Source organism: Cyrtonyx montezumae, unplaced genomic scaffold (assembly GCF_038088225.1).
Source record: "Cyrtonyx montezumae isolate F1298 unplaced genomic scaffold, pur_monq_1.0 scaffold_3, whole genome shotgun sequence".
Classification (NCBI taxonomy): Eukaryota; Metazoa; Chordata; class Aves; order Galliformes; family Odontophoridae; genus Cyrtonyx; species Cyrtonyx montezumae.
Genome location: NW_027072034.1, coordinates 50755777 through 50779542, shown reverse-complemented (window position 1 = coordinate 50779542; position 23766 = coordinate 50755777). Strand labels below are relative to the sequence as shown.

The 23766-nt window shown below is 32.8% G+C and overlaps 1 protein-coding gene across 11 annotated transcripts in view; it reads left to right on the top strand.

Annotated features, from left to right (window-relative positions):
• The window catches only part of DMD (dystrophin), a 961436-nt gene that overhangs the window by 377753 nt on the left and 559917 nt on the right, over positions 1-23766 (top strand). For 9 of the 11 annotated variants that reach the window (XM_065741536.1, XM_065741534.1, XM_065741531.1 and 6 more), the window contains exons 36-41: positions 34-162; positions 1909-2079; positions 7542-7664; positions 9076-9213; positions 10995-11147; positions 12075-12257. In XM_065741536.1, the coding sequence (XP_065597608.1) occupies positions 34-162; positions 1909-2079; positions 7542-7664; positions 9076-9213; positions 10995-11147; positions 12075-12257 (897 nt within the window). Of the gene's footprint in view, positions 1-33; positions 163-1882; positions 2080-7541; positions 7665-9075; positions 9214-10994; positions 11148-12074; positions 12258-23766 lie in introns of those variants that run through there. The other 2 variants (XM_065741538.1, XM_065741537.1) reach the window with 2 other exon arrangements.

The window sequence follows — 23766 nt, the reverse complement described above, 5'->3', positions numbered from 1 at the left end:
TTTGTATGCAGTATTTACCTTTTTCATATACAGGAATATCAAAAGCACATGGAGGCTTTTGATCAGAAGGTAGCTAATGTCACGACTTGGATATATCGTGCTGAAATACTGTTGGATGAATCTGATAAGCAAAAGCCCCAGCAAAAAGAGGAAACTCTTAAGGTAAAAAAATGTGATTTTCTGGAAAGCATTAATATTATTCTGAAAAGGAATGTGTCAGAAAGGTATCAAAAATTGATTAACAATATTTTCCCTGTGATAAAGCTACCCTCTGGCAGCTTGTAACTCACTTAGTAACTTTGTACCAGACAGAAAAAGTTAAGTTCCTGTGGGAATAAAACCAGATATATTATAAGTCTTGGTTACTTCATGGTGAGTAGAACATCATCTTTTCAAACCTGTGTTTGCTGGAAAATATTAGTTAAGCAGAACTGGTTGAACACAAACCCTTTCTCCTATGTTTTCATTCTTCATTACTTTTCTATTTTTCTTTTTTTTTTTTCTGATATCTATGGTATCTGCATTTGGTATCTCTGTCATATGATTGTTTTAGTCCTATAAACACTGCTTGCTTTGATGCTAGCCCAATACCGTAAGCAAGAATATTACATGGTGAATAAACCATATCATAATGGCTTAGTGCATTGATCAAAAGGTTTTGTTTGGCCTCTTGCATAATTTGACTGACTGATAAAAAATTGACTTAATTGTGACAAAGTATCTATTTAAAATAACTTATTTGTCAAGGACATATTATCTATATGGACGTATATATGTATATACACATACATATATTTTATTTCAGTAATCAGCGTGAAATGTGACATTCTGTTGAACTCCATGGCCATACACATCATCTGTGGAATACTTTGCAAATCAAAATCCAAATTGTATTGCTCATGCTAGCATAGTGGTACAATTTATCAAAGAAAATTCCAAGGCAATCATAATTTCCAAGTAGCACTTACACAGAGTATAAATCAATGGCTCATCGATCTCAGAAGGATTACAGGACAGACTTCTGTACCAAGATGAACAATTTTCTCACCATAAAGCACAAAGTACAATTATATTTGCCATCAATAAATTGTATACTTGTGTTGTGCAATGACATTTCATAGACATTGTGAAGTGCTTCCTAATGCCCAGATGTGTTTATGATTCCTGAATATGTAGCTATCCTTTTTTGCCTCTGCCCATATTGGTATCTAGTGTTATGATTACTACTGCAGAAGAAGAAGATATTGTTTTCTTTAAAATATAGATCGATACATAGATACAGTGGTGTTCATCTCATAATTTTTCCCTCCCTTCCCTGAACTTTGAATGGTAATGAAAGCAGCAACTATTACATTGAGTTCTTCAATGTATGAATCATAATCACAAAATCACAGAATGGCTTAGGGTGGAAGGGACCTTAAATCCTATCATGTTCCAACCCCCTGCCAGGAACCCCCACCAGATGAAGCTGCTGACGTCCCCATCCAACCTGGCTTTGAACACCTCCACGGATGGGGCACCCACATCTCTGGGCAACGTGTGCCAGCGTCTTAAAACGTTTAGCAGCTCTTCTCAACTTTAGGAGCAGAAATTAATTGAGTGCACTCTCAAATATGCTGAGGATTGTATTATGGCAGGTAACAACCTGTCTAGAAATACTATTCACCATTATTTTCTAATAGAAGATCAAAAAACATATATATGATACATTCCTCCCATAAATTTTGAGGGACGTGACTATGAATGTTATCTAATGTATTTATACTGTGTTTGCATGCTCATGCATAATTGTCTGAATTTGCTTTGTGGTTTTGCTCCCTATTCCTTTGCACACTCTCTCTCTCTCTCTTTCTCTCTCTTTGCATTTATTACTAACTTCAAGCCCTGTCTCTTGCTCACGGACTGTAGCGCTTAAAGGCTGAGCTGAATGATATGCATCCAAAAGTGGACTCTGTGCGTGACCAAGCAGTAGACTTGATGACAAACCGTGGTGATCACTGCAGGAAAGTAATAGAACCTAAACTATCAGAGCTCAACCAGCGATTTGCCGTCATATCACAAAGAATTAAGAGTGGAAAGGTAGGATGACTTGCTTCCATATGGAGATGCATACATAATGGTATCTGTACAAGGTGCACAGTTAAAACTTCTCAGTGGTCTTTAGTGTCTTCAAAAGCTAAGATTTTAAAGGAAAAAACATTAAAATCCTATGATTTTTTTTATAAGTGTCAGTGTTTGAGGGTTTTTTTTGGCATTATGGGACTATATTCACTACTGCACAAATAGTGATATATACTAGGTTTACATAAACATCTAAGAGTTACCTAACTAACACAAAGAAATGAATATCATCTAGGAATTAAGATTCTTAATCTTCTTGAATTATTAGCCATAACCATTTTTTGGTGTACATTTGTTTGTAGGGGCTAATTTTCCTAAAATGTCTTTTTCTATGAGACTGAGACTCATCAAGGTTTGATATGCATGTGTTTGTATATGTGTACTTCAACTATACTTCAGCTAATTATCTCTACAATTAGTTTGAGTACTTAACTGAATCTGAATTCAATATGAATTAGGGCATTTTTATCCAAGTTGCAACTTCTGGCATGGAATGAGGGAGGACATAAGCCACTTCATTTCTCCGCTGTTTTTGCTAACTTTATTGTGGAGTGTTGTTTTGCAGATTAAAGCAGGCAGCCATGTAGGTTGGATAGCAAGAATGCATGGATCATGATCCTATGTATTTGTGGTGGCTGGTGTACTAGCACTGGAAATCAATGCACAGATGATCAATAGCAGAGAAGGAAATAAGAGAAGGAAATAAACCTTATAAGTGCAGAAGCAAGGTCACATGGTTTTCATCTGCTGTTTTGGGCTTGCACAGGGCTCAGTGCACTCTGTAACCAGCACATTCTATATACATATTTGAGTTGATTTAGTTCTCATTTGTTGAACACAGTGTGCCTTATGAAAGAAAAAAAAATTAAAAAGAAAGAAAGAAAGAAAGAAAGAAAGAAAGAAAGAAAGAAAGAAAGAAAGAAAGAAAGAAAGAAAGAAAGAAAGAAAGAAAGAAAGAAAGAAAGAAAGAAAGAAAGAAAGAAAGAAAGAAAGAAAGAAAGAAAGAAAGAAAGAAAGAAAGAAAAAAGCTTAATGAAAGAAACTATGAAGGTATATGAAGTAATTGTGTCAATATTTGCTTGAAAACAAGAGAGAAAGTCAGAGGGACTTCCCAGAAAGCTGAGGAGAAAGACAGGGGTACAGTTTGTTTTTTTTTCTTTTTTCTTCAGAATATTAACGAATCGTACACTTAGAAACTGCAGAAATGAATAGTGGCATGTAATTGGCATCATTAAATTAAAAATGAATCATATTAATCTTAAATGCAAGAATTGTGCAATTGTGCAAAGAAAGATCTGCATGAATACATCAGAACTTTTTATTTTTTATTTTTTTATTTTTATGGCTTCTCAATTAGAGAAGCGTATCTTATTTTGACTTCCCCCCCCTCCCCCCAGGAAATATTTAATATTCTCTCATAGCTTGTATACAGGCAAATAAACCGCTGGATTGTTTAAAACAGATGAACTATTTGGCTAAGAGAGGAGAAGATTACTTGTTTTGTAATACCAGCAAGTTCTAACAATTGTCTAACTGTATCATTTCATCTTTGCTAGTTAAGATAAACTCCAAAGCTGCTTCCTTACCTAGGTAGTTCTAACATAGATTTTGAAAAAAAATGATATTGTTTTATTGTGCAGGGTAGGCACCAGCCAGCAGCGTCTAAGTACCTACAATGCAACTCAGTCAGATCTCATCCCCTCAGAGGGATTGGGGATAAGAATAAGAAAATCAGAACTAAGAAAACTTGTAGATTGATAAACAGACAATTTCATAGGTGAGAGGAAAAAAGCAAGTGATACAAAGTAACTCACTATCTCCCCTAAGTACACTGATGCTCAGCCTATTTCTCATCAATATCTACTCTGGAAATTGTACCCCACTTCTTCTTCTTCACCCATGTGGGTTTTTTTTTAAAATCATTTTTATTTGTTTATTTTTTTATTTCCTTTGTTACTTCATTTTTTCTGGAGTAAGGCATTGTAGGATATGGTATCTCTTGGCCAATTCAGGTCATGTGTCCCTTCCCAACTTTCCCAACCCCCAGCCCACTCACTGTGGTGTGGTACATTTTTCCTGTGACCTAGGAAGATTCTGTTAGGAGTTTTGTTTTGTTTCCTGGCACCCATCAGTAGTATTTCAGCAGTTGCACTGTGCTTCACCTCAGTTGGTACAGAAATACAAACTGTAGACAGAGGATATCTAGGCACAAACAACTCTGTTACTCTGTTGTTTAACTTTTCTATTCTGAATACTACTGTCTGCAGTACGGAACATCTTCTGGGTTTTGCCATACTCTTCCACAATGTTGTAAGCATCTAGGGTTGATGCATCCTTTGATGAAGTGATCTAAATTATGCAGCTGCCTGTAGACTATTTGTCATGGGTTGTTTTCATTGTATGCTGTGGGCTCACTCAAAGAAGGATAAAGATTTGTTAAAATAAATATCTGTCTTCAGAGTATAACTTACAAATGTCTTCAGCATGTCAGCCTCACTCAGATTTTATCCCAGTTGTGATTGTACAGAAAAAAAATTATCTGGCATGACAGCATCTCACTACGCTTTTTACTATGTATTCCTAGCAAAATGATAGTAGTAACTACAGCAAATTGTTTTAACTGTGAGAATTTAGGAAATATTTTCCAGTACTGCAGAAAATGGACAACTAGAGTATGATTAATAAAGTTTATCTGTATATAATAAAGAGGCAAAAGCTTGCTGTACTATTGCTGACTTGTTGTACGCATTTTTATAAAGGACTAAATTGTGTGCCTTGGTTTGCCCACCTCTATAGAAGTAGATTCCTACTTCCTTTACTAATGATTTCAGATTTATGGTCTGATAAATCATTAAGAGAGAATATACTTTATATGTTTTTTGTTTAATCATATTTAGATAAATTATATACTCTGTGATTACACTGAAAAATCAATAAAAGAGGCTAGGGAGCTTTTATAATTTGTGCTCAGTCAATTCTTGCCTATTTTCAAATTATTTTTTAAAGTACTGAAGATGATCAGTACGACAGAGAAGTAAATAAGAAATGGCAAATAAATTCAATGGACAAAGAATAATTGTGTCCTGAATTAATGAACTGAAGCTGTAAGCATATAATAGTGTACTGAGTTATAAATTTTTCAAGGTTTTTTTTTTTGTTTGTTGTTTTTTTTTACTTTATTTGATTACTAGGATTTCAATGAGTATTTTCCATTCCATTATCTTTTTTTTGTTGTTGTTGTATTTTAGCATTTGTCAGCAATTAGTAATTTTGTATTCTAGTTTTATTAGTTGATTTCTCTTTTATTGATATTTAAGTACTTTTGAAGATATCTTTCAGATCATTTGCATACAGATTACTTAGTATCTTGCTATTTCAGTTGAAATGGTTGTGAAGTTAGAAGCTGAGCTTCTTGATGAAAATTTGTGAGCAATGTTTCTTTATGAATACCTTCCATTATTATATTTCCATTAATGTGTGTAAGTGTACAAAGTATTTGACATTAAAATTATCAACCAGATACAATTAAAGCATTTCCCAGTTCCTCTGTAGAACAACTGAGAAAATTTTCCAGATCTTCTGTTAGTTGATGTCTAGCCTGTTTTGTATGACTGAAAAGCTTTGATCATTAACATTTTGATTACAAAGTTATGTTTTATAATAAAGGCCAATTGTGCCACAGAGAAAGGTAAAAGGGAAGTGTTAAAAATATAACGCAGTTATGCTTTTAGAAAGTAGACAGAAATACAGCCAGTAGTTCCAAAGTCATAAAAAGAACAGGTCAGAGACTGCTTCATGCTACTGAACATGTGCATATCTATGGGGATGGATGATACACATTCCAGGGTCCTGAAGGAACTGGCTAATGTGGCTGCCAAGTCACTCTCCATCATATTTGAAAAGTCATGGCTATCAGACAGAGGCCCTGGTCACCGGAAAAAGTAAAAAATTACTTCCATTTTCAAGAATGGGAGAGGAAGACCTGAGAAGCCTCAGGTTGGTGAGCCTCATGTCTGTGCCTAGAAAGGGAAATGATCTGAGAAAGCTGTCATGACTTCATCAAGGGCTGATCATGCCTGACCAATCTGTTGGGCTCTTATGATGGAGTGACAACATTGGTGAACAAAAGAAGGGCAACTGATGATGTCTGGCTGGACTTGGTCCCACGTCCCATCCTTGTCTCTAAATTGGAGAGACATGGATTTGAAGGCTGGACTGTTGGATAATAAATAATTGGTTGGATGGTTACAGCCAGAGGGTTTTGGTCAACAAATCTATGTCCAGGTGAAGGCCACTCACAAGTAGTATCTGCCAGGGGTCAGCCTTGGGACTGCTGCTCTTCAACATCTTTATCAGTGACATACACAGGGGGATCGAGTGTACTCTTAGCAAGAGAGAAAGAAGGGATTCCATCCAGAGGGACCTGGACAACAGTGAAAACTAGGCCCATATGAACCGAATGAGGTTTAACAGGGTGAAATACAAAGTGTTGCACTTGGATAAGGATAATCCCAGATATGTCTAGAAACTGGGAGAAGAAGATGCTCATTTGAGAGCACCTCTGCGGAGAAGGACTTGAGGGTCCTGGTGGACAAAAAGCTGGACATGAGCCAGCAGTGTGCTCCTGCGGCCCAGATGGCCAACAGAATCCTGGGCTGCATCAAAGGAGGGATGGCAGCAGTGAGAGATTGTACCACTCTGCTCTGCCTATGTTAGTCCTCACCTGAACCTCACTTGAAGTGCTTTCTTGAAGCAAGCACTTTCAGTGAAGGTTTTGTTTACTTTTTTTTTTTTTTTAGTATTCTACATAGTATTATTAATTGGATAGCTTATGCAAAGTGTAACTGGTTTTTTTAATTATTATTTTTTGACAGATACTGCATAATCAATGTCATATTTTTGCCAGAAATCATCTTTTTGACAGAACAATGATTTTAAAACAGTGAGACAATTATCCTGAAATTGTTCTCAATTGGTAGTAGAAGGTTTCATCTTGCTTGATTCATCTTGCTTGATTGCTTGATTGCTTGTTGCTATACTATTTCTGACAAATCAGATTTAGCCAAGTATCATCTACACTTGATTTTATAGACCCAACCTTATGATACATTCTATGGAACCTATTCTTATGTACAATTGTGAGAATATCTGTTTTATTATTATTATTATTATTTAATCTTCATTCGCCACAGAATTCTTATATTTCTTACATGAAAACTCTAGCGTAGTGTTAAATACTGTTCTTTATTTGTGTATGTGGGTAGTTGTAATTGCATAGTGATATTTTTTTCATCTTACAGAAAATATACTACTGTTTTAGTAATAGGGAGTGAAACAGATGTCTTTTCTTGTTTATGTTTCTAATAAGACTATTAAACATGTAATTTAAATAAGTAATATCTGCATTTTTCCCATTATAGCCCTTCACTCCTTTGAAGGAACTGGAGCAATTTGACTTCGATATACAAAAATTGCTTGAACCACTGGAGGTTGAAATTCAGCAGGGGGTGAATCTGAAAGAGGAGGACTTCAATAAAGATATGGTAATTTGGTTGAAATGGAAGTTTGAGTAAAGTAGATAGGAAGATGAAAAAGACCTGAGTGAAAATGAGAAACTACCTAATTCGTGTTAAGATCTCTAGATATTACTTGGACAGAATTTTACTCTGCTAATATATTATACATTCAAAGGTTCCAAGTTAGCATTAATTAAACACTTTGCTGATAACTTTATAGTTGTTTTTATAAGGAAAACATTTTTTAGAATCATGTGAAAACAATAAACAAATCAGAAATGTTACATACATGTTCTGTGCTAGTACCAGCAATATTACATATAAGAGTATGAATAGCAGAATCTTTAGAGCATTATAAAGACCAAGAAAATTCACAATACTGTATGTGCTTCGGCAATAAAGTAACAGAAGACATTCACTGAAGACAAATAACACATGGAGATCAGTTATTAACAGATCTGATCATACCATATTGTGAATAATATTTATGGCTGTGGTAAGTTTTATTACTTATGTTTGCTATTTGGGAATAGCAAAACAGCGTATGTATATTAAAACAAAAACCCGTGAATAAAATACTGCTGTGCTTTCTTCAATGTGATTTTCAGAGGAATGACACTTCTTACATAGCCAATAAAAAAAATCACATTTAGGATCCTCACTTTATGAATCCTCAACAAGATCAGATATAAATTTCTTTAAAAGCAATATTAAGAAACAGTATTGTATTTCCTTTTAGGGTATTATTCAAAGATAATCTTTCATAGCAATGATGAAAGGAATATTTTTAATGATTTTTTTTAAATACAGGAAAAACATAAGCATTTTGAGATAGTATTTACTCCAGTGATAAGTGAATTAAGTTTGATGGGGTAATATTCCACTGCTTGAGCATATTTTTTTCTGTTTATATATGATGAATGCTTAGTGTTGCTTCAGAGATAGTCTTGAAATCTGTGGAATAGATTAACTTTCTGCGTAAAAAGTGTATAGTGGTACAATTTTAAGCTCCAGAATACTGTTTTGTATTGTGATTATACTATTACATGAAATGGTTAGGAATTACATTGTCTCTAGCATACTGGCTATTTCAGTGACTACTGAAACTTTTGTAGAATATTTGAGATACATCTTCCTGTTTTAAAGTTAGAAATACTTTATCCTTTTGCCTTTAATGTTTTCATCCTGTTATCCTGGATACTCTGTAAAATCTAGTATCAATCACCTGTAGCTTTTCATTTGCTGTTTTACTTGCACCTTTCAAGCGTCTTCATGTGGTAAAGTAAGTAAAAGCTATTGTGTCTTCACAACAGAACTGCAAGTAGCTTTTAGATCGTTACTTCAGCATAGGAAGTATAGGTTTATTTATCTAAAACTCCTAGTACTTAAGTAGTAGTTAAATTAAATGCCCATTTTACCTGTTATTATTTTAAATCAGAGTGAAGATGACGAGAGCACAGTGAAAGAATTGCTGCAAAGGGGCGACACACTTCAGAAAAGCATCACAGATGAGAGAAAACGGGAGGAAATAAAGATAAAACAACAGCTGTTGCAGACTAAACATAATGCTCTCAAGGTATAGGAGCTACAGTAATAAGCACATGCAAATAAAACAGATTTTTCTTCATTTCAGGGCAATGTTCTGTAAAGTTAAATGAATCCCCATTACTATTTAGAGATAAGTCATTTGAAACTATTCAGCTGTAAGCATATATTTGCTTATACACTTTTCTTGAAGCTTTGGAAAAGACATATAAATTATGCAGTGTAAAGAACACTGTTTTGTCACAGTTCTGTTAAAACCAGGTGATTGCCAGATGAACAGTAAAAAATTATTTGATTATATTACCTTTTTTTTTTTTTTTAAGGAAATGTTGCTTTTTTGTTTCTCCAACAGCAGTCAAAGCTTTGAATTCTACAACTCAGAACTCAGATTCTGAGTTGTAAAACTTTTTTGTTGCAATAAATAATTTGTTTCATACTTCATAAAATAAGTAATAATAACCTGTTGATCTCTTTCAATGGAAAAAGTGACTCCAGCCTCTAAAATAGTTGTGGGGTAGATTATAATCTGTATCAGTATATCTACATCAGTAGACCTATCAGCTAAGCAGCTAAAAATCAAAGTCATACATCTAAATTCTATGCTGAGAGATTTGAGTGTGCTAACTTCACAGAGAAAAATAAAATGTGTGAACAAATAATTCTGTAGTTGAAAGATCGCCTTTATCACCTAAGAGGCATAGACACAGACTGTTGTAGCAGAACTTTTTATCATTTCTGAGGATTAATGTTTCTTGGAAATTTTTGTTTAGGTTTTCTTGACACTGGAAAAACAGAATGTTTACATTTCATTATTACTTATTTTTGAGCATCATCTTTTGTTTCCTATAAATTTCATCCTAATGTTTACAATTTTGCTGTGTGTATACAGTAAAATAATGGCTGGAATAGATTCTAGTTTTGTTCACATTACAAAGAAACTTGATGTCTGTTATGTTTGTCTTTGATCTTTCCAAGCTGAATAGAACTAATTCATGTTTTCTATGGAAGAGAAGCAAGACTGTTTTTAGACCTCTACTATTGGCTAGATTTTTCCTGGCTGTTTCCCTTTTTAATTTGCTCCATTAAGCATTCAACCTTGTCAAATAAAATTCAAGAAAGGTTGAAGCAAATTTTTTTGAAGATTTTTTTAATATAATTTATGGAAGTTATTTTTTTAAGTTGCTTCTTAATAAGATATTATTGTTCTAAAAGTATTTTTTGAACTCTTCATGAATGAAGCTGAACATTTAAGGTATATTTGATAATACTTTCAAGAAAATAATGTTTTTTAATGTCCTGTTCTAGAGAAGTTTTAATATTTTTATAGTCTTTAAAAAAAATACACACATTTTTGCATTGTAGTGATTTTCCCTGGAATAGCAACAGAATTTTCATGCAGGCTAGAATTTCACAGTTGTTCACAAAACACAGGAAGCATGCTTACACCTAGCTGTGGTGTGGGCTCTGTTTCCCTCTCTCCAGTAAGTATTCTGAGAAGTGTTTTACAGGTCAAAATATTTATATTTATGTAAGAGTTTTAACTTCTCTGAATATTGCTGAGTGGCTCACTGTTGTTTTTTTTTTTGTTTTTGTTTTTTTTTTTTTTATCAACTACCTTCAACATGAAAGTTAACCTGTTAAACTGATGAAAATTCCCTTTGTTTAGATACTTCCACATTTGATTTAATTATCATTTAATTAAAAATAGTGGACCTGTGTACTTTTTCTTTTTTTCCTTCAGTGTGCACAAATGCCAATTCATTTTTTATAAGCTTTTCGTTCATATTCTAATAATATCTGCACTGTGAACAGGATTTGAGGTCTCAAAGAAGAAAAAAGGCTTTAGAGATTTCTCATCAATGGTATCAGTACAAGAGGCAGGCTGATGACCTAATGACATGGCTGGATGACATTGAGAAAAAGTTAGCCAGTCTACCAGACCACAAAGATGAGCAGAAGCTAAAGGTAATGTTTTTTGTGGGATTGCAATGGTAGATCTTTTTTGAGAGATAGTTTATTAATTTAAAAGATGGAAATGAAATTAATATTTTAATAGATGTAAAATAGTATTCGTTCAACAGTTTGGTTTTGATTTATGCTAGAATAAATGCTCAAAATCTGTATTCAAATTAATAATTACTTGTTATACTATCTCTTGTACTCGTTTGTTACAATAAATGTTACATAAGTGAATTGAAAAACACTAAATAAAATTTTTTGTCAATATGGAGTGTGCAATGTATTAAGAAGCATCAAATGTTTTTTAGTAAAAATTGTAATTGATTTTATGTATCTTTGTTCCAGATGAACAAATGACTTACCGATATATGGATGACCTCTATCTCATGTTAGCACATTCATTTTCATCTGAACATATTCATATGTCATTGTCAAAACCTGTAGATTTATTTACATACTGTCAAAGGTTTTCCTAGTTTTTTTGCCTCGTCTTTCTTTGCTTCATTCTCTGTTGAGTTTCCCACAGAGTAAAACAGGAGAAAAGCGATGTATTAAGGATTCAGATAATATATTTCTAAACTGTCCACACATTATCTGTCCTGAATATGCTGACCCATGTTGATTAAAAAATAATAACAATAATCTACAATTGCCCATTAGCATGTACTAGCAAGAATCAGGATGTGGAACCTGTTGGCCTTTGCTAACTCTCAGTTTGTATTAGATTTTAATATATCTACAGCCAGTCTCCTAGAAGGTTCCTTAATCTCAGTTATTTTTGTTTTGTTTACATCTAAGATAAGAAATAGCTGTACATTTTAACTGTAACAATAAAATTGAAATGGAAGTTCTGACAGAAGTATTTTACTAATTCTAAGTTGATTGATCTAGTTAGCTAACTGTCCTGGGCCCTGTATTGGTTTTGCTCACTAGGAGATTGGTGGAGAGTTGGAGAAGAAGAAGGAAGATCTGAATGCGGTGAACAGGCAGGCTGAACGCCTGTCTAAGGATGGGGCTGCAAAAGCAGTGGAGCCAACCCTGATACAGCTCAGCAAGCGCTGGCGAGATTTTGAGAGCAAATTTGCTCAGTTTCGAAGACTCAACTATGCACAAATTGTGAGTTGTTATTGGCAAACCCGTATGTTTGCAACTGCTACTGCTAACAGAATCCTACTAACATTGAGAGCATCAGGGTCAGTGTCAACTCTTCAGATATTACTAAGAAAAATTCTATTGTTTGCAAGTGGGAAAATTGTTATATTCTAATACAGTAGTTTTCTGTTTTGATCTTAAAATTGCCCTAAAGTTAAATCAGGCAATTAAAGAAAACTCAGCAATGAAAAGCTCATGTTTATTTCTGTTGCTTCATTATTTTTCCATAACATTTTCCGGTTTAAAAATGTCAGTTTGCCATGCATGCATTTTGTTCAGTAAATGTGTATATCAAAAAAGTGTTATTTTCAAACTACCCATTCCATGCCAATTTTAATTGTTTTTATTTATCCATAGTACATATTTATACCTACATTAGAAAGAGATTTAAGATTTTCTTCTTGCGCTTTGTATACGTAGCCTCTTCTTCAAATGCTTGAAATCCCAAAGGAGTTTCTGCAAGGAACTGTACTTCTAATTGAACAAGACAAAAACATCATTTTCTGAACTAACTTAATGTTTTCTTATTTTGAAGGGTTTAATAAATATAAAATATAATTGTTCTTACTGGCTTATAGATGCTGCAGTAACTGGAAAAATAAAAAAGAAGTAAAATGTCACTATTCCAGGTTTATGAACAAAATAGATATTGGGCAAGTTAGCCATACTGATGGTTGTGAAATAGTGCTTCTGCACTCATTTGGCAGTTTTTACTCATTCCTATTATGGCACTAAAGAGAAGATTGACACCTGCTTGTTGTTAGGAAGTTGTTACATTCATTATGTTGTGTACTTCAATAATCATAAAAATGCTAGTGGAAAAGTAAATACAGTCCTTTTATGCATTGAGTTAATGGGATCAACCTGTTTTTATTTTGAACTTTTTGACTATTAAGTTACATAATGTGTATATAAAAACAGTAATTGGGATAGTTGCGCTGTTAATGAAAACAATCAGAGGAACATTAATTTTAATTATTAATTTAAAATTTAAAATATAATTTTTAATCAGAGGAACATTTAATTTTGGTTTGTACATTATTAAATCTTGCTCCGATTCCTCTTTTCAGATTAATATGGTTTATATTAAACTTGATGGACAAAATCAGTTGCAAACCGTATCACTATAATGGCATGGAGCTAGAGCAGGCTTCATTTTGTTTTTTAAATAAGTTTTTTGGTTTTTGTTTTTATAATGAATATATTTTTTCTTTTTATATGGAAAGAATAAGAATCTGCAGTGTATATAAAACATACATTTTAATCTTAGTCCACACCTACTGTAATAGAGGGCAAGTATATCCATTATAAAATTTTACCAGCAAATCATATTTTTCTTTAAATTATGTAGACAAATTGTTACATGTGTTTTTAATTGGTCGATGAAACACAGTTACTGAGTTTTTAGGCATGCAACCATTACACGTGCTTTAATTGTTAAAATTTATTATTTATACAAAATATTTATATTTTTCTAATGGTTAAAAGTTTTAAGTATTCTTAGATATCTCAAGCAACATTACTTAATGAAATATACATGTGTACAGGTTAATTATGTTGTACTTTTCATTTCTCATGAAAAATAGCATTCTCTATTAACAAAGACAACTGTGGTATTTATGTGAAATGTGTTAGATGTTTTAAAGAAGCTACAGAAACTGATGAAAGGTAGTGTATTTTCATGACTTGCGTCAGAAAGAGGAGGAGTACAAGAAGCCTCACTACTATGTTAGTTTTGGCTTTGCTGAATCAATGAAAAAAGGTGAATTTCTCAACAACGTTTTTTGTTTTTTTTTTAATGCAGTAAAAGTACCTACCTCACAGGGATGTTGTGAGGGTTACTTAATTGTTCAAGACTTGAGAATACAGAAGAAAAATTAAAACTTTAACTATTCACTTGAACACATGCATATACCAGCAAAAATTGCTTTCTGTTAACCACCAGCTGAATAAAAATATATAATAAAACTACAAAATTGAATTTATTTTTAAAGCAAAAGAAGTAGAAGTTTTCTGCACTTTACATTTTCAGTTAATGTGTACACAATTACAGACATACAAGAATTGAAAGTTGTTAAAAAGCAACAAGGATTTATTTGTACTGTATATCTTGCAATACATTATGATTAATTGAATAAACATAGCAAGATGCTGCCTTCAAGTCTGTGGCTTAATGACAGAATTGCATTTCTTACTTTAGTGGAGCTAATATAATTCTGATAACAAAGTATGAAATAGGAACGATCATTTTTACCCTTATTCAAGTTCTCCCTAAATTTGGGAGGGAAGATTTATGAAAAGGATATACAAACACATAAGAATTGATTCTTTCTGTCATGGTAGATTCTCATAAAGTTGTGATTCTCTCATAGATGCATAGTAGGCATAGTAGGCAACAGTCTGACAAATAAGTGTGTGTGTATAGATATATATATCCGTCACCAGTTTTGTTAATAGGTATGATGTAGCTGAGAGCATAACTTCATAGGTGAAGCATGGCTATCTTCCACTACACACAAAATATATTTTTTTATGTTACCTCAAACACTACATGTTCTTTATGCTAACTCAAGGCATAATTTAATTTAGTGTAACTCAATTTGTCATGTAAAAAATTTCAGAGAGCAGTGAGTCATTCCTTAAAGAAAAAACAGACTTTATCTCAGTAACTGAGTATGTAAGATATGATAATACATAAAGCTGTACCAAATGACGCTGGAAATTTCCATAGTTCATGTTATCTTTAGAGTATTCTTAGGATGAAAGGAATGTTTTTCCTGCGATTTAATAACAACTGTCAAAATTATATGCCTACAAGCAGAAAAGTAGACTTACATAACAAGTCATATCATTAATTTTATTGGCGAAACAAGCAAAAAATCTATTGTAACTTATGGTTGTTTTACTAATGAAATATTTTGGCCTGGATTTTTGCCATACTGGGAAAAATAATCAAGTTGATCAAAAGTTAAACATCAGAAGAATCTTTTTCATACCTCATACCAGTTATACAGTGTGCTGAACAAGATTGAATAAGGAAAATTATTATGCAAAATATGCATTTATTTCTGCAAGGTAAGTGGTTTAAACAGAGTAGTTCAAAGCAATTAGCCGTGACATAAGTCAAATACCTCTTACTTCCTATGAAACAAATACCATAAGCTTCGTTTTCAAAACAAAATACTTTATTCTGTTAAAGATTCTGTGAAGCATTCAGAAATTCAAATTTATTTTCTCCTAATTGGATAATTGTTTCAGGTGAGGGAATATGTGATAAACTTCTGGAACCAGATTAAGGACTGATCAAATTTACTTTACATCTGAAATTCAAGAGTCGGTTTAAATTCATACTTTTAAGGCCATCTTCCAATTTTCAGTTAGTATTTCTCTATTGCACTCCATTAACTTTATTTAATGAAGTCTAAACTTGTTTTTACTGATAAAATATGTTTACCTATAAAAATATTTTCTAAAATATAAAATTAAACATTAACTGAAATAAATCTGTCACAGTTGGGTAAACACAAGTCTTGTGTCCTAATTATGTATCTGCATCTATATAATGTGAATGCTTCAATGCTCTTTTGCTATCATTGTTTTAGATAATTATTTTCCACAGTTATCCCAACCAGCACCAGTATAATAAAATGAGTATTTTCTCTTATATTTTATTTTTTTAAGTAAATGAACTAGTAGTGGTTGCCAAATGTTGAGACAAGGTAATTCATCTTTATTACTGTGAAGAGTAGAGGTGAGGATGAAGCAATGAAAGAAAAGACATTAGAAAAGCAAAACAGGAAAATACTGGGCAGGAAGAGAACTGTGTAGAGATGGATTGGAATACAGTCTGTTTGACCTGTGTGTGTTGGGTCACTTAAGGACAGGACAGAGCTGATCCAGTGATACCATTTAACTTCTGTGATATTAACAGAGGCAGCTGTTTAACTGAGGCAGCTTTACACAGTACAGCCAGACACAGACCTCTTTTGGCTGTGACTCTAGAGAGTGAGAATGAATGAGAATCTTTGGGAAGAGAGTCACAACTGAGTGTCTACATCAGCTTTTTAGCATCCATCAACCAGAAAGTTTGTTAACATAAATACTAGAAAATTCATTACAAGTAATTTATTTCTATTTCAAATACTTCTGTTTTTGTGTCTAATTTAGGATTATGGCAAGAAAGATAAAGGAATTACACTGAATATACACACTGGATATAGCTGAAGAGGAGCTGTTTTTAAAGTTGTATTTTAAAATACACTTTGTCTCCTCTGTATCTAAGACAAATGCATTGAGTGTTGTGGTAATTTAAGGGAAGGCCATTGATAGACTTCTGTAAGAGGTGAAGCAGCCTGATACAGTATATTGAGTTCTTTCTTCTAAAGTGTGTTTTTCTTCTCTCTTATTGGCTTATTAATTTCATTTAGTATATTCACAGCTAATCTATAATATTTTATTAGAGTGAATTTTAAAAGAAATTTTCTTGTAGATAACAGAGCTTTACAGAAAACCTTTTCATCTGCCTTTTTTCATCATCTATTGCAATCTTTAATGAAGCAATCTTAATTATATCCCTAGTTTGAAAGTGAGGCACAACACTTCTAACTCATCACACAGGAATGAATAGCCCTGCTGCAAACAGGACTGAGGCTGGCTTAGGATCTCATCTTTAAATTACATGAAGTGGTTACAGAATATAGTCTTAAACATGGCACAGGTTTGTCTTATTGTTCTCTGTATGGTAAGGGTGGAAACAAGACTGCCATCCTTTGGTTAAGGAGACCTGTGACAACCCATAGTCAGTACTGGCTGACAGTCAATTTCTAAATGAATTAGTAAATTTAAATCTCAAGTAGATTGTATTTTAACATATCTGTGTTTTATTAAACATCAGTTGTTTTCCTGGTGGTCAGTCAGTAGAGTTAAAGATTAAATTCATGACAGTCCTAATGCTTCATGCTGTGTGACCAGGGTGTTTCTGCCATCTTAATAAATCATCACCTAAGTGAGCTAATGTTGACCAAAGTCTTATCAAGGAGTATTTCCCTCCAATGTAACATATAGAAAGCCATTCTGTCACTGTTGCTTCTCTATACTTTACATAGTTTTGAATTTCTATTTTGAGTAAAAACTATTTGAAATTCCTTCCATTCTTTGGCGTAATTTCTGTTCAGTGAGAGAGTTTCCTTTTTTAATGATGATTTAACAGAATCCACAGATGCTCACAATGGCATGTCTTGGTTACAAGAATATATGACTATGTAAAAGAATTTAATCTTTAAAGTGTAAATTAAATGCTTCCTTAAGTATGTAATTTCCTTGATAATGTATGGACTTTTGCAGCTGTGAAAAATATTACAAGGCAAATGCAAGAAATGGCTAACAGCTCTATGGCCACATATATTGTATCGATAGTGTATGAAAACTTTAAAATCCACCCTGTTTGCTGGAGGGTGAGACATATAATTCGATTCAAAATGTGTTCTCAAGATAATCCCATAAAACATTCTAAATATGTATCTTTAATGTCTACTTTAAAGCAAGCCAAGAATGTGTATTATGCAGCGTTCTGTTTTTATCATTATTATTATTTTTTTTATTTTCCATTACAAAATATAACACAAATGCATAAGCTTTTGCTTATTTACCTACTTGTACTTAGATGCTGACTCCTGTGGACAGAGGTGTGCATGAAGAAGATAGGGAGTATAAAATGCTTCTACCATGATATGTAATTTTGCTTGTCAGTTATGAACTACCGCAATTACTGGATTGAGATTATCAATCTTTTATCAGAAGTAATTATTATACTTGCATAATTTATTTACTTAGGGCATAGTAATGTCAGATTTTATCTTTATTCATGACTAGTAACATTACAGATATGATATAAGATACACAGTACTCCATTATCTTGTATATTCTCAAAGAGCTGGTTTATGTCATACAGAATAAAATGTATTTTAATTTTATATCCTAGTTCCATCACATTTGAAATTAATTTACTTAGTGAATGGATACTGATGGAAGTTGTCAGGATTAAAAATCAAAACCAGGACTGCACTCAGAATATGCTAGAATTTCCACTTTGTGCTAGTCCTGAGTCTCTTCTTTGTGTAAATGATAGGAGATATTTAGTAAGGAGCAAGAGTAAGTTTTCACATAAGCTTCATCTGAGTTTAGTATGCAGCAGTACCTCAGCCTGAGGCAAGTCCAGATCTGGACACAGTTACCTAAGTCTGAATAAAATAAAATCCCTGTTAAGCAGCTGGACAGGGAAAGGGGATTGCAAAAACCATTTAATTTCTCATCCAGGCTATTTTACATCTTGTAGGCTCTGAAGGCCACAGGGTGTGCAGAATATGGAGGACTGACTGTAGCATCAGAATGCCTTGATGTAGTTTTTAAGTTATATATTTAGGTCCTTGGTTAAAATATATATATATTGTTTTTAATATGTATATAAAAAATTGTAGTATATATATATGTATATATACTACTATTTTTTATATGTACATATGTATATACTTCCCCCCCCTCCCAGAGTTACTACTATGAACACCATATATACATATAATTGGGTTAAATGTTTGAAGTCAATCATTTTAACTTTTCTCTCTCTTTTTCATCGTAATGTGAAAATAATACATTCAGAGAAAGAAAAAGAAACAGTGATAGAATAAACAATTAAGTCTTTGAGCCAAGCAACTACAGGTATTTATCCAAGCCACCATACAAAGCATATCAAGAAGTAGCATGACTACCAGACTTCTGGGGAGATATCTCACAAGTGAAGTTTAAAAGAACAGGAATGGAGCTTTTCTCATGAAGAAAAGCTCTGCAGCTCGTTCAAGATCTGAAGTCAGAAATGAGACAGTAAGATTGCACTGGTCTATATCTGTTAATTTATGGCTTTCAAAATTAAATCCTGCAATTTTTTCCTGCTATTCCTAGGTTGTTGTTTTTTTTGTTTTTTGGTTTTTTTTTGTTTTTTTGTTTTTTGTTTTTTTTTTTGTTTTCAAATTAATACTATTGTAAAGAATAGGTTCATCTTTAATAGTTTTCTTTTAATCTGTAGCTCATAGAATAAAAGCCATTAATGCAGCATTTCTTAGCCAGTATGCATGCTTGAGCAGTGAACTTTCATGAAGATCTGAAGCAGTCTGTCCAAGAACAAATTTCTATTTTAACAGAATATTAACTGACTGAAGTGAGGAATGGGCAAAATGATGCCTAGTTAGTGTAAAAAGCTTTGCTTTGACTTGTGTTCTGTACAGAAGATTCCAAAGGAATTATTTTTGCTATAAACAGTACTTTTTTCCAAAATGAAATTCTGTCACATAGCAGTGTTGGAGTGTCAATAAAGAGTTGATTTGTCCTAATGTTGAAATTCATTCATCTGAGTTCACTTCATTGAGGGATGTCATTCTAAAGTAATGGAGTCCATTTTAAGTCTAAGCCACTGGCTAAGTCAGATACAGTCATTAAAATACATATTTTATGCTTTCCAGCGTGCAGGCCTTTGTGAACCACAATCATGACAGAAAACTCACATGAGAAAATAACTGTTATAATCTTACTTAAAAATGTGATTCTTAATATATATTATATATATATATATATATATATATATACATACATACATATTATATATATATATATATATATTATATATATATATATATATACATATATATATACATTCTAATGCTGCCTTGTGCTTTTTAAGACCTTTCCTTTATGGAATTACATAATAATTTTTTACATTTTTGATCCTGTAGTGAGGATTAAAGTTTCTCTGTAATTTAAAGAAATGCTTCTGCTTGTACTGATAACTTGTGACTGAATAGGGACATTGAATCTTACAATAACAATTCTACATTCTTTGCATCACTTTGATCTGCTTTTTAAATATATTAAAACAGGTAAGATGTGCTAGCAATATTGAAGATACAGAATTTATCTTTCTGAATGTTAGCCGACATTGTCTCTCACAGTTGGCTTTGGAAAGTATATAGTAAAAGTATATAAAAAGTATATAGGAGTATATAAAAACTTCTTTAAATAATAAATATGTTCTTGAAAGTGATGTTATTGATCTCTGACAGCCCTCGATCAGGCTTGTGTATTTTACATTATTTTTCCAGTATACTGGTTCTTACTATGGGCTAACAAATCTCATGTACTTTGCAGTATGATCTAGACAATGTTATCTGCTTCATATTTTAATATTAGCACATTATTCCACAGAGATGACAGATTTTATGATCTTATATTGTCTTGCAGCTACTTGTAAAGGTTACTTTCTCAAGCATTAGTTGACTTCAGAGGGAAGCACGTGTTTTATTGTGTCTTCCTTAACTTCTCATCAGGATGCTGCAAGCAGTGTCATGGTGAGGTAGTTTGCTGCTTCACTCTTCCTGCATATTTGGTTTACATAAAGTTATTAACTTAAAACCTCAGTGTGTTCAACTTACTATTAGTTCAGATGTCTACAAGACACCAAAAAACAGAACAATTGTCACGGTCAATGTAAAATAGGTGGGGGTTTTGGGGCTGTAGACTCTTGCAGTGATACTGAGATCATTCCATTTGCAGTAGGAAATGAAATGCATATACCACGATAGGTGAAATATAGATAGGTGGATAGACAGAAAGTTTCATACACACATATGTGTGCTTTTACTTAAATAAATAAATAAACACCATCCTCCAAGGCTATAGCTTACTGTGACAGTACTAGATGATACTGTTGTAGAGGGAGGGAATAATAATTTCAGATACTTCTTTTGTGGGCAAACTTTTAGGCAAAACTACATTACTCCTGTTTTGTGTATTGGTCTTCTCTCTGAGGCGGAATCTGTGGAGGTATTTTTTTTCTTTGTATTGTACCTGGTAGAATTTAGCTGTTTATTTTTCACGTGTGTAGAGTAGTGTTTATGAACAGATTCTAGCCCTTAATTTGAAATGTGCAATTAGAGGGAGGACAGCTTATGCTATTGCTAATGGCATTTGGCTAAAGGGAATTCATGAAATTTTAGGCTTGAACCAAAAATTGCTTTTTCAGAGAAAAAAAAAAAAAATACACATTATCTTTTTTGACACTTTGTTCAAAGAAGTGCATTAAAATAATTCTTAAAAATAAAAAAAAATGTTCTTATTCTTTCTTACTTCTAATTTTTGTAAATTCTTAACTTTTCTTCTCATTAACCATTTTTCCATTGGTAATGACACATATATTTGTTGAATTGGTATTATTTCTAAAAACTGCCAGTGGCCCCTTGTACTTTGTCTTTTCTTCTTATGATGTTAGTATATTATTCAATTGCAGCTGTACATGTCTGCTAAAGATGCTTGCCCAGAAAATAGTGAGGGTCTGTGCCCATTTTATCTTCATGATAATTTCCAGCAACTAATAGGAGAAGCAAAACAAAAATCCCTTTCTTTTCTGATTAAAATTATCAATTTTTGGTATGCCTATTCTTCATTTCCTAGGGCAAGCTGTCATCTTCTGCTTTAGGTCCTGTTATACTACTATCAATGAAGGCAAGATAGAATGAAATAAATTCATACAATTCCTTGAAAAACCCTATTTTGCAGTTTTGTTGTTTCAGACTCGTTTATTCAGAAACTAATTCATTTGGATTGCTTCTCTTCTGTAGAATAAAGTATGAAATAATATTGCCAAATATGAAGGGAGGTTCTTGTAGACTTCTTTCATGTAATTTATCTATGTACTTATCTGGTTGTAATCACTTACAGTTTAACTTGCAAAGTGAACATCAATGGCTCAATTGAACTAGAAATCTCCCAAGTCATGCTTGCTGTAGAACTATAGCAGTAATTGTCTAGCTGTGAAAAACAACAATGCTATGTTTTCTATAAAGGGAATTATGAAGTTGTGATTGTTTGCAGATCACAAGCATGGAGGGGAGTTAAATATTATACATACTTTGAGGGACAAGTAAAGCATATAGATTACACCAAGGTTAGCTCTGTCTTCAAATTTTAGTAAATTTTGCCTTGAAAAGTATTCTATCACTCATTTGTAGCAAATGGATGGATATTTTTGCATTACTATTAATAATTAGGCACAATAATCTGTAAAGTGATCACACATCAAATTTATATTTGTTTTTTGTCTGATTTCAGGAATATTTTAGAGCAAGAAGACACATTTCATCTACGAGTTGTTATGTGTATACTCTATGTATACATAGTTATTAGACTAAATTCAGGTTAGAAAAGTAGATAAATTTAGTGTCAGAATTTTGTTATCTTTTTTGTGTCATTTTACATGTTCCTGTAACCTTAGTGAGTATAACCTTGCACATGTTACTTGAATATCAATAATATATCTTCTCCGTAAAAAAAGGAAAAGCTGTTAAATTGTTTTTTTCACAAAGATCTAGTTCTTCATTGTACGTAGAAGTGTCTCAGCACAGTCTTGAGGAACAGAAATATGTTGCTGCACGGCTCAGTGGCTTATTGAGAATCTTCCATTATCTAATCAACATAGACAGCTTTTTTCTTTGGGTTAACTGGGCTAAACTGTTATTTTTGCAGAGTTTGATTCATGAAACATATGGAGGGAGAAGGTCCCTTTTTTTAGCAATCTATTTTACATAATAAAAATTATAGTAGTGATATTATGGCAGTTAGCGTTTTCAGTGTTAGCAGATGTCCTAAGAAATTCATTTTGTTAGAAAAGTATAAGCAGTGCAATTAAATTTTCATAGAAAATGCAGCAGAATAATACAGATCTTGAGAAAACATCATGGATTTTATTTGTAATATGCATACATCGTCTTGAATGTGTGTATGCATATTTTGATACTTTTTAAGGAAAATTGAAGAACCAAATGGCTAAGACTAGTAACAGAGGGGAGAAATCAGGAAAAGATGGATTTGGAAAATAGATCCATTAAAATGAGACGTGTTGCTGAGGTAGTGTGTGGGAAATAATGTTTGATTTTGTTTTCCTTTACTAATGACACTGTTCCCTCCAGTACCATGGATGTATTGTCTTTCACAGACGTTGCTCCAAAGTCCATGATTATCCATATTAGGACTGAAGCATCTAAGTAATGTGATTTTTGGTTGTTTGCCAACAATTGCTTGTAACATTTCTTCGAGATCTTCAATAAGCAAAGTTTGCATTTTTGAGAAGACAAGGACCAAGCTCAGTGGATCTGGGGTCCCATAGTAGGAATCCTATGTACTGTGATAAAATAAACAAATAGTATTTTATGTTTATCAATAAGAGTTTCTGTGTATATTTCTAACTGACATGCAGGTGAACATCTATTTGGAGTTTAGTTGAATGAAGCTCCAGGCACACTTTTTTTTTTTTCCTTGTGGTCTACAAAAACATCAAATCAGAAATACAGACTATTTATATTTGTAAGTGTTGCTATTTTGTCACCTACTATATCAGTATCTTTTCAAAAGCTTTGGATCAACACTGCTTTCT